Source organism: Zalophus californianus, chromosome 9, assembly GCF_009762305.2.
Source record: "Zalophus californianus isolate mZalCal1 chromosome 9, mZalCal1.pri.v2, whole genome shotgun sequence".
In the NCBI taxonomy this organism is placed as follows: Eukaryota; Metazoa; Chordata; class Mammalia; order Carnivora; family Otariidae; genus Zalophus; species Zalophus californianus.
The window spans coordinates 46,738,177-46,750,241 of NC_045603.1; the positions used below are offsets into that span (position 1 = coordinate 46,738,177).

General features: G+C 42.4%; 1 protein-coding gene across 7 annotated transcripts in view; it reads right to left on the reverse strand.

Annotated features, from left to right (window-relative positions):
- The window catches only part of MYRFL (myelin regulatory factor like), a 113,447-nt gene that overhangs the window by 11,565 nt on the left and 89,817 nt on the right, over nucleotides 1-12,065 (reverse strand). For 5 of the 7 annotated variants that reach the window (XM_027593973.1, XM_027593971.2, XM_027593970.2 and 2 more), the window contains 6 exons: nucleotides 10,250-10,413; nucleotides 9,561-9,624; nucleotides 4,780-4,865; nucleotides 1,941-2,015; nucleotides 1,807-1,859; nucleotides 1,498-1,677 (listed from right to left, as the gene is read on the reverse strand). In XM_027593973.1, coding sequence (XP_027449774.1) covers nucleotides 1,498-1,677; nucleotides 1,807-1,859; nucleotides 1,941-2,015; nucleotides 4,780-4,865; nucleotides 9,561-9,624; nucleotides 10,250-10,413 — 622 coding nt within the window. The remainder of the gene's footprint in view (nucleotides 1-1,497; nucleotides 1,678-1,806; nucleotides 1,860-1,940; nucleotides 2,016-4,779; nucleotides 4,866-9,560; nucleotides 9,625-10,249; nucleotides 10,414-12,065) is intronic. The other 2 variants (XM_027593968.2, XM_027593969.2) reach the window with 2 other exon arrangements.

Sequence of the window (12,065 nt, forward strand, 5' to 3'; positions counted from 1 at the left end):
CTACGGAGAATATGATGACAGAAACACGTTCATTTCTTCACGGTGAAGCTTTATCTTTGCCCTATAGTGATGCATCTGTTCCCAAGTTCAATCAAAAGTAGTTTTCATGAGAAAAACAGTGCGAGCATTGCCTCCTACAGGTGCAGGGAAAAACTCTCTATGCCTCACTCCTCATTGGAAAGAAAGGAGATAACAGTGTCTATCTTTTAGGCTTGTGGGGATGGAATGGTTTATTCATGTAGATACCTTACGGCTGTGCATTTGTATATAGTAATAGCTCATTATATGATGATGATGATGATGGCGGTGGTGATGGTGATGATGACGATGATGATTCGTAAAAGTTATTCAACTCTAGGTTATGCAATAATATCAAGAGGAAAAAGAAATCACACTGTTGACCCCAAACTTCAACCAATGACCATATTGTATGTGTCAGTCATTTGGACTGCTCAAAAATATTCTAGTTCATCTTCTTCTAGGCATACGTTAGGTCTGCACTTTATCAACTGTTTTTAAATGAGACATGACCAATGTCACTCGCTTTAGCCAATAAAATGTAAGCAGAAGTGACACGTGCCACACCTAGGTGGGAGCATTAAGAGCCGTGTTCTCTTACCACTGCTACAGAGATTGTAGAAATACAGATTGAGATGGAGTCTCCATTACATTAGTTAGGTTCTAAAGGATATGATGAGTGAGAGCCCTCTTTTGATCCACATTTGACATAGAGAGAGAGTCAAAAATAAATTTTTGCCACATGCCACTGTTATTTGGAAGCTGTTGTTGCCACAGCATCGTGATAGATAAGCCATGCTAATATGTATGTATTGCTATTATTGTCATCATTATTCTATAGACTTGTGGATGTGCAGAAGGTTCCCAAAAACAATAATGAATTAGTATACATTTGGATTACATTACAGAGATAATTATACATTTGGATTACATTACAGAGATAATTATAGTTTTAACCCTTGATCAAGCCTCCATAATTTTTTTAACATGGAAAATCTGCTTCTTAAAAAAATTCTGTGTGTGTGTGTCCCTAGGAGGAAGAAGCAGATATTCTGACAGTGGTTGTGATTTTCAGACTTGCAGCTTATCCTGAACTCATTAGAGTTCCAAAGCCTTTTACATTTTGCCCTACTTGGTTTGGGCAGAAAGCCCAGATTCGACATCATTTTATAAGTTCTAAGTGAGCCAGAAAATCTACCCAATCACTCAGGATTACTTTACATGTTCTACTATTACTAATTTTGTTGGCAATGGACAAATGAGACAAATGAGATCTTTTCACTTACTCAGCCATAATTTCATCCCTGGGCAGGGAACTCAATATTATAAGGGGACTTGTGTTTTTAAAGAGCTTGCCACCCCAAAGAGAAGAGTAGAACCATTGTCTGGAACCATTAACAGATTAGGCAAGTAGATATTTGCAAAGAAAAACACGTCAGGTTTCAGAGTCCTAGATGCTTCTCTTCGAACATCCTTTACCTGTCCACGGCCTCTGATGGGTTTCCTCCTCCTGAGACCACCTTCGTGCAGGACTGGAGGGGACTCTTCTCTTTCCCTGGATGGGGCAGCAGTAAGTCTCCTGACAGGGCAGGATCTCACAGAAAGTGATTTCTGGTACTCGGAAGGAGGACGGTGTGGTCACCAGGGACGTATTGGGTGCTGCAGAGCATTGGGCAGAGGGGAGGGAAGCGACAAGTTTCACCTGAAAGGCTGGTTCTTTTGTCGACAATTCACAGGAAACATGGGGCTGGGTTTGAGAGTGAGGAATGTGAAAATCTTAAATCTTACCTGTGAGAGAGGCTGTGGGCGGCAGGGCCGGTTCCCGAGAGCTTGTGATATTGCTGGTGGAAGAAAACAGTGATTACCGAAGGAGGCCTTCAAGAATCCTTCTCCCCAAAGGAAAACAAGACCAAAACTCTCACCTCGGAGGGAGATTTGGGGCACGTTGGTTTTGATATTTTAAGCTAAGTATGTACAGGGAGACTATCGTCAAGGCACTGTTAAAAAAAATAAAATAAAATAAAAAAGAAGAAGAAGGAAGCATTATTTGCCAGATTTGAGTTCATCTCCATCTCACACAACCGGCCGGCCGGAGATACACTGTCACAGGCCACACAGATGGGAGGGGCACGGCCTCGGCTGAGAGTCATACCGTGAAAACCAGCACAGTTCTGCTTCAGGGCAGAAGGCCCTGGTCTTCCTAGAGCAAAGAGGCTCTGGGGTACTCCGCACTGATGGATTTTTCCCGAGAGCAGCCCCCTGGCCCCACAAGCTGCCTCAGAAGCATCTGTCACAGGTGGAAGATTATGAGAGGAAGCTGTAAATTGCTGGAGGCAAGCCCCTGCTCCTTGCAGGAAAAAGTCAGAGCAGAGTTCACATCCCACTGGCGGGGGGGGGGGGGGGTGTTTTGCCCTGTGGCCCCGGGAGGGGAAAGGCCACCCGGGTTTAGTCAGCTGTAGACGCCAACCCCTTGGCTTCTTCTCTGACATCTTCCGGCTGCCTGTCTTTTCAGAGCATGAAACACCAAATCAGAGGAGAGAGGAAGGAGAAGAAATGCAATGTAGCATCCATTTCCATTTCCACACTGTGTGACTTCAAAATAATGACTCTGTCTTTTTCCTCCAATTATCAGAACTTACATATTCAAACAGAAGCTTTTCTGAAAGGTTCGGAGCCCTGGGAAGCTATTCTCCACAATGTTCATGCATCCAAACACCTAGCATTTTCTTCTTGCAGGGGTGTCTCTGGAACTCTCTCGTGAGCCGCACAGGAGAGTCCACCAACCACATTACAATCCCACTGTGCGCTGGGTCTGACAGAGGGTGACTGACTTGACTTGCTGCCAACTTGACTGTACACCTGGCTCCCTAGACTCGACTCCTCGTTATATTGTTCCCATTCAAAGATGGTGGGTTTACTATTATTAAATATACATGAGGAAATGTGCCATGCATTTGAATTCCACTCATAAGGAAAAAATTTCCAGAGTGTTCTCAGCAGCAGCTGGTTACTGCCCAGCAGGCACAACCCCGTCTGGGGAAAATGGTGCTGAGCCCCAAAGATGCCGTCAGACAGAATCCGTTGTGTCGCCCTGGCAACTGCTTGCTGTGATCCAGTCTCCCTCTCTTTGTTCTCCCTCGCTCTCTATCTCCCTATGACTAATCCTGAAGAGCTCTTTCTAATTTGTCTCTGGCATCTACTTCAGTGCATGACCCAGAGAACTTCTAGAATTGTAGAATGACATGGACATCTGTTCCTTTCTTTGGGGGCAAATTCTGGATTTGACCCTTCTTGCCACCACAGGCCAGAAACAAAATAACAAGCCCAATAACCTCCCACTTATGATCTTAGTGGTCAACAATATTGGAATTCGTAAGATAATTCTGATAAGCATGTTTAAAAAGCAGTCTCTGTGCATCAGAATTAGACTTCCTATCACCCTGCCGCTGGTTTTCCTGGGCCTCCGCCTCTCTAGAGAATGCTACTACGTATGTCTGCTAAAGTGGATGCTCACACTCTCCTAAGCGGGGAATCCCTGCAGAGGACAGCTCACTTAGGAGAGTGAGAGAAAGGCAACAGCTTCAAATGGGAATTCTGTGTCGTGGTGTCAGATATTAGGGGATGTTTTGTACAGTGGGCAGTAGCAAGTGGAAAGTTGAAATGCTGAGGGGAGGGAATGGTACAGAGAGAGACTCACACTATCTTCTATAGCTAGGAAGCTGCGTTAGATCTCGGAACTACCAGCACCTTGGCACCGCCCCTTACTTTGTCTCTGAGAACGACGGTCTCCCTTCAGACAAGCCCCCAAGGCAGTCCTTTCTAACACTCATAAAGCATTTTTTGAGAGATAGATAAATACCCCTGTGAAAATACCCCTGCGACCATGCAAATATACTGAGAAGAAGAAGGCCTAGAGGACATAGGCAAGAGGACCGAGGCCTGAAGCCTGAGGGGCCATCCCAGCGGCAGGTGCCTGCAGACCAGAGCCCCGGGGAAGAGCCCTGCATCCCAGTAAGGGATGTCTCTCTGGGCCCTGCAGAGGTCCGATGGCACTCAGGTCCCCCACTGCAGCAAATTCTTCGTCCTCACTGTGTTTGCTTGCTTCCGCTGCTGAGTACATTTGGCTGCAGATGCAATATATTGTAGATCTTGGGGTTATCTCATAGTCCCTTTTGTGTGATGTCTTCCCTGAAGAATCTAGAAGAAGCCTAACAAATGGGAGTGTCCGGGGGAGAATAGATTGTCCCTGATTGCCCTCTCTCTCTGTTCCCCCAAGTAGACAGGAAAGAGAACTAACAATTTCAGGCAATCATTTGTAAGACTGACACACACACACACACAGCATAGTGAGCTACTAAAAATTATCAATTGATTGAAAAAAAATCATCCTTCATCTCACATTTAAGTACAGAAAGCCCATGTTTTTTTCTTCAGAATAGGAGTTTAAAAAGGGCCCCCTCGGGGCACCTGGGTGGCTCAGGTTAAGCGTCTACCTTCAGCTCCTACATCGGGCTCCCTGCTCGGCGGGAAGTCTGCTTCTCCCTCTGCCACTTGTCCTCTCTCAAGTAAATAAATAAAATCTTTTTTTTTTTTTAAAAAAAAGGTCTCCCTTATCTCTAACCTAAATTCAAGGTCAATGCCCAGGTAAAGGGCTCCCTGTCTTCAAAGCACATAGGTCAGTCCCCAGTTGACAGATGAGAAAAGGAAGATAGGAAGAAAAAAAAAGAGCTTGACATAGCACAACACTGAAATTTTTCTTACCAAAATGCCATCACAGCAATGAGAGTTATAACCAAGGTCTGGAAAACCCAGTTAGGACACAACTGTTTTTTTCCTGAAAAATAAACCTGTAAAAAAGATGCAGTCAGGAGCCGTGATAAACCAGCAATGCCAGTGTGAGAAGGTCCCCTGAGGTGGGCTGGCCGGGGCTCTCTCTCCTGCCTACATCTTCCTGCTGTCTGCCCCCCAAAAAGGAAGTTCTTCCAAAGCCTATCTCAAGCGTCTCCCTTTCCTTGACACTCCGGCTTATAGTCATTTGTCTTTTTGCTGGCATACTGCAGGACCCGTGTCTGAGCCATTCATTTGGTGCTTATTCTCGAAGTTTTATGAGAGCAGAGGACACATCAGACAAGATACTCTCAGAACCCAGATGTTCATCTCCTTTACTACAACACTTTGGAAAACCAAAAAGTCTTCAAGACATGATGGACTAATTTCCAACAGAAGAGTTTCAGGCATCATGACACATCATGGGAAAGACTTTTATGGTCTAAAAAAAAAAGTACTCTTTAAATCATACACATCAGTATTCAATACTGCTACCTATTTTTAAGGACAGTTCTGAGCCTGTGTCTTATTGACCCTTACACCCATTCAACAAACATTCATTAAGCACTATTCTGTATAACACTATAGGGAATCTAAAAATAAGTAAGTTACAGTCTCTAGGAAGCCAATGAGGCAAACCTCTAAGACTGATACATATTGGCATAAAAACTTGCATATGAGGAATGGGCCAAGAACTACAGAATAGACAGCTGTGTAATTGGTGGTGAATCTAGCTGAAAAGACAGGAGAGGTTTTCTGCCCACTTGAATAAGGTGCCCCTGAAATGGGAGCTTCACTGCTAATGCAGTAGGGAGTGTTATGTTTGCTTCCTTCTGCGGGGTACAGGGTAGAGTTGCGCTTTTGGTTGGAAGAGAATGGGAGGCTGGTGGTCGTTAAGAAATAGTTTAAAATTGGTCTTTACTTGAATTTCTTGGGCTGGGTATCTGAGTAAATAAAATGTCCCACAGTGTTATATTGGGGTTTGGAGTGGGATTAATCATATACGTTTTTAACAAATATACAAACCCCGTAGGGCTCTTACAATTGAGTCACCCATAGGGCAGCTGGAAGCCACTCTGAATACCAAGAAGTGAATAGCTCATACCATTCTTACATCTCACTGGAACTGTTCAGAGGAGAGTCTAATAATGTGCTGGGCAGAGAAGGGACTCAGTGAAATTTGTTGAATCGATTGGCATTAAATAGCATTCGTCTCAGGTAATAGTTCCCCCCTCCAACCTACTCCCCACAGCTGCTGGATTATTTTCAATCTCCATGCTTTTGCTTCAAATCCTTTGACCTAGTGTAGGGAAATGACCTAAGACCTGGAGTCAGGCTTGGAGCCAGGTGTTGAACAAGTCATCTAAACGTCATTGATCCTCATTTCCCTCATCAATAAAATAGGAATGATAAAATAATACCTGCCAACATTTTCAGAGTTATTGGGTGGGTCCAACTAATCCTGCAATGGTTCTCAAATTCAGGTCCACATGAGAATTACTTTGGAATTTATTAAAAACCAAAATGCCCTAGAAAATTCTGTGCAAAAGCCTGAAGGCCTTCCCACCTCACCCCAACCACCAACACACAGCAGGGATCACCCATCTATCTCTTGGAGGCAGAGAAAGAAGGAAGGAACAGGAACACTAGATTGGATGAGAGCTACTCAGGAGACCTCAATCTTCTTCCAGAACAAGCACCACCATTGGCAGTTGTGCGGAAGTTGAGGCAAGGCCCACCCAGGTTTCTTACCATCTGGTAAGGCCCACAGATTGCTCACAGCCAGCACTTTGCTCATGAATGCACCCACCCAACCCAAGAGTAGCACACTCCCCCTACACACATATGTTTCAATGACCCAAGGATAACGGAGGCTCTGGAGAACAGAGGATACCTAGGGGTTGGTGTCATGGAAGGGAAAGTGAACCTCAGGGAAATAGCCAAGACCTCCTGCAAAGACAGCACAGGGGAAGCAAAACATCCCCATTACTTGTACTTTATCAAGCTCCCTGGAAGACTCTGATAACATGCCAAAGTATGAGAACCACTCAAATAGTGGGTTTGAAAATGCTAGTAAGAGTGAACACTTGGGGTGCTTGGGTGGCTCAGTCGGTTAAGCATCCCACTCTTGATCTCAGCTCAGGTCTCAATCTCAAGGTCGTGAGTTCAAGCCCTGCATTGGGCTTAATGCTGGACATGGAGCCTACTAAATTAAAAAAAAAAAAAAGAGTGAACACTTATATAGCACTTCTTATGTGCCATATTCTCTTCCGAGTGCTTTATATATACTAATTTATTTCTTTTTCTTTTTTTTTCTTTTTTCCACTATATATACTGATTTATTTAGCCCTCATGATAATCCTTAACAATCTTATGAGGCAGGTAATGTTATCATCCACAATTTATGGAGAAGGGAAAAAAGGAAGGCTAAGTTCCTTATGCGAGATCACACAGCTAGTAAGTCACAGAGCCAGGATTAAACCATCAAAGATTTGGCTCCAGAATCTGTGCTCCTAACCACTGTGCAATGCTGCCTCCCTTTTTCTGTCTGTAAAGCAAGAGAACACTCTACAACTTAGATATTATTGTTATTATTCAGAAGGTTTTCACGGCAAGTGAACTCCTTATCAGGTGGTCCAGGATATCTGAGCCCTACCCTCAGCCATACCTTCTACTCTCCTCCCTAACCAACTCTCACCTAATCCTTCAATGAAGCCAGTGCCAGCCCCCAGATCTTTGCTTATTCTGTCTCCTCTGGAACCTCTCCTCTACCTAGCCAGAGCTTACTCCTCCTGGAAGGCCCGGCCCCCATAATGCAGCACTCTGAGCCTTTGCAATATTTACCACATCCAGATACAACTGTTCTTTGTATTGTCCTCAATCTTCCCAGGCTACCTAGAAATTCCTCAGAAGGGGCCATGTCTTACTCACCTTTGTCTGCCTCCCACAAGCTTATGACAGGGACTATAAGAGGCCTCTGAGTTGAATGAGTGCCCTTTAATACCTACATAAATCCTCTACTGTGTCTACAATTCAACCCCCTTCCCACCCCCATGCCACCCCCACCATACCCAAGACACTGAACCACTTAATGTTTTTAATCTTCAGGAAAGATTATCAGACTGGGCTTTCCATTCATGCATTCATTTAACAAGTATTTCTTGAGTACCTACTATATGCCTGTCCCTGGGGATGCAGAGTGAGGAAGGCAAGACATGGGGCCTGTTCTCATGAATGACACATTCTAGTTAATATTCTGGGATAACTGCAAAATAAAGAGATTCCCTGGGTGCAAAGTGAGAGCTACAGAGGTTGTACGTGACCAAATCGTACCAACCAGGGCCGCCATGGATGTAGTACCATTCCCTCCATCCCACTGCAAACTGGTTAGTACACAGGGTACCTTTCTTACACGATATTTTTAATAGTTTGTGTTTATTGAGCAAACTGCTATGTGTTGGGCACTGTGGCTAAGGGCTTCACCTTATTTAATCCTATCACTAATCTTCGCAAGATAGATACTATTATTATCTTTATTTCTCAATGCAATGAAGTAACTTGCCCAAGGACACTTCTACATATATACTTATCCATATATTTATGTTTATTGGTATACCAAGTAGCTTGTCAGCCACATAACATTTTAGCAGTTTTTAGTAGAATATTAAACTCTCTCTGAATCCTTTTAGAATAGGTCAGTGCAGTATAACATGAGTAGAGATAAAAGGGGGCAATGGCCCACACACCAGGTCAGCCCTTACCAGGATATAGATTAAGGTCATGAATATCTTCTCCTGGGAAGGGCCACCCGTGGAACACTGGTGGGTCTGAGGGAGCAAGCTGAGTCTCACAGCTATCTGTCAATGAATTGCAGCTAGGAAGGGAATATTGTAGCTTCTCCCTCACTGACACTTCTCTGCATTGGAGAAGGTGTATTTTAAATTATTAAATGATTAACCTCCACCTTTTACTGTACATTTACTGTAAATGTTACCCTGTTTGATAAAAGTTCTCTTTATTCATTAATAAAGCCATTACACTTTACCTTTGCAAGAAAGTGAATACCTATTTCCCCATTTGCACGAACAGTACTGAATATCAAAGGGAAAAGAGGGATTTGGGGATTAATGGAAGTCCCGCTGGGATCTTCTGAAGCCATAGGTAAGGAATTAGTTCAAGTTAAGGCATCCACATAGACCTTACAGCCAAGGACCATATGCATGCAGAGGCTGATGAATTTCACTTGGGGGTGGGGCAGGATAAACAAAAACTGGCAGAATAGTATTTCTGAAATGAACATGTTTTGTACTCATTTCTCTAAACACCTTTTTGAAAAAAACAGTTAGTTTCTATTAAAGGGGTAGTATTTAAATACCTAAAGTGTTGGGGCACTTGGATGGCTCAGTCGGTTCAGCGTCTGCCTACAGCTCAGGTCATGATCTCAGGGTCCTGGAATCAAGCCCTGGGTCATGCTCCCCAGGCAGTCTGCTTTGCCTCTCCCTCTACCCACTGCTCATGCTCTGTCTCTCTCTCAAATAAATAAATAAAATCTTAAAAAGAAAAAAATATCTAAAGTGTATAAGGATGCAAACTAGGGAGTCTATCAGTAAATAAATAAAGAAAAGCATTCTTGATCAATTTATCTAAAGACTTTGGGCAGGGGGTGGTGTATAGAACACACCATCACTGTTCATTACAAATTTAAGTCTATTTACCTTGTTGGTTTTTTTGGGAATGGCCCTTCTTGGAGAAGATGCACTAACAGCTCTGCTAAATCTGCTTTAAAAAGAGAGAGAGAATGATAATTACTATTCAAATGCCTCTCCAGGAGTTATAAGACAAAAGCCCTGGCTGCCACTAACACGGAAGTATGACTTTTCCTTTGTATTACAGTGCTAATTTAAAAAAGGGAAAGTCAAGGCAATTGAGAGTTCCTTTTGTGGAAAAGAACCTTAGTAAGCATAAATGAATGCATTAAACCTTATATTTTTCTTTTTCTCATAATTAGACCCCAGAAATGTGCATTTCCCTCCTTAAGTAATAAAAAAAAAAAAAAAACTAGAAGTTTTTTCCCTGAGAACCAAACATGATTTACTAAATTTAGAAAAGACCACTTCTCCTTAAAGGAGAAGTCATCCTTTGCTAAAATGTAACATTTCCTATAATACCTTGCTCTTAAACAGATACTCCGTGTTTTGTTTCCTTTTTAAAGCAGCAACAGAAAAAACAAGAAAATTACCACATAAGGCAATTGTGTTCCAAAACATTCTAAAAAGAGAGGAGGGATGGCATCATCGGAGAGTGATGGTTGCTGCTGGATCAGAAAAACCATTTTGTAGCATCTAGTTATGGAAAGACCCCATTCTCTCCTTCCTCCCGACTCCTATGGCACTTGGGGATTTACCTGATGGAGCTTGCTTCGCTGGCTGAGGACTTGCAAATACTGAGCCGCTTCAGCCTGGCCAGCTTTCTGTTCCATATTTCTAACTCTTCTATCCTTTCTTCAAGGTTGTTGGTTAGTTTGCAGAGCTGCTTCACTGCACCCACATTTTCCATAAAGATCTGGTCCTAGAAATGAAAACAGTACAGAGGGCATAAATCTACAGTGTGAGACCACCAGGGAACTGTCCACAGTCCTTTCGAAGACAGGTGAAATATACCACTGAAAATGATTATACACACACACAACCTCAAGTTCATTCAAGATAAAACCGGAGAGGGTTGCAACTTAAAATGATCTTGCTAAACTCCTGGCTGTGTAGTAAAGCTGCTTATGTTCAATTTGCAATAAAATAGAAATATGTCCTTGTAATCCAAGAGAGAGAATGGAGCTCAAGGACACTGTCAAGTTTGGAATCTGAAGATTTATTTTGTATGGCCATTATACCATATTTAAAACTCATAAAAAGAAAGTCAGAACAAGCTTCGAAATGTTGATTTGTGTGCACAGCACTAAATCCTCGTAAGAAATGATTCTAGTTCTTCCTGGCAAAATGTGCATCGAATTGTTCAGGTGAAGGAGAAAGGAATGAAGACCTGGGCTTTTCTCTGAGTTCTGCCACTTACTAGATGGTAGACCCCACATCGAACAGAACCACCTCTCTGAGCTTCAGCGTCTTCATCTATGAATGAGAAGATAATTCTTGAGGTGTTAATTTCTGCTTTAACATCCCATGAGCTATCATGTACAATTTCTATTTAACCTAAGTCCCAAACAAAATTGAAAACAACAACACTTAATTCTATCTGTCCAGAGAAGGCCACCAACACACCAGAAAGAGCAAGAAAGGGAAACCAACCACAGCCAGAGTGTGTCAGCCATCCCTTCTCCCACCCACACTTCAGTTGTCATGGAAACATGTGTGTCTCTCTCAGCCATAACAGAAACACTGGAAAGCTCTCATCAACTCACATCCTGACCCTGTGACCTCCCTCCTAGCCCCCCTCTCTGTTTACAAGTTCTGAATGCCACAGAATTCTTTAGGGCTCATAGAGGCCCACCCACTGTTGTAAAATGATGAGCTCAAGGCCAAAAGAAAAAGATTGTTTTGTAGTTGGGGGATCAAAGTCGGGGCTGTGTGTCTTTGGGATTCTCATGATGCAAACTGAAGCTTTAAGGGTTTCAAACACTGTAAAGCAACCGCTCAGACAGGAATCAGAAACTGAACATTACAAAGTTAAGGCTTAGTTTATGAAGTTTAAACACATGTACGCTGGTATAAAACACAACAATAAAGGTAAATATATAGTCAATTTCAACATACTCTACTACTGGAATATGATGGTGTATAAATCACTTAACTTGAATGGAAAAGTTAAAGGACAAAAGTACTAAAAATAACTTTAGCTGCAATAATTGGTTAATGATACACACATACAAAGAGGTATATTATGACATCAAAAACATAAAACATGGAGATGTAAGTAAAAGGGTAGAGTTTTTGTATATGATCAAAATTCAGTTGTTATCAGCCTAAAATAAGCAATAAGATATTTTATGTAAGCTTCATATAACCACAAAGCAAAAACCCACAAAAGATAAAGAGAAGGGAGTCAAAGCATACCACTACAGAAAATCAGTTCACAAAGGAAAATAGCAAAAGAGGAAGAAAGGAACAAGGGAACAGCCAAAAAACAATTAATAAGATGGCATTAGTAAGTCCTTACCTATCAATAATTACTTTAAATATAAATGGATTAAATTATCCAATCAAAAGGCA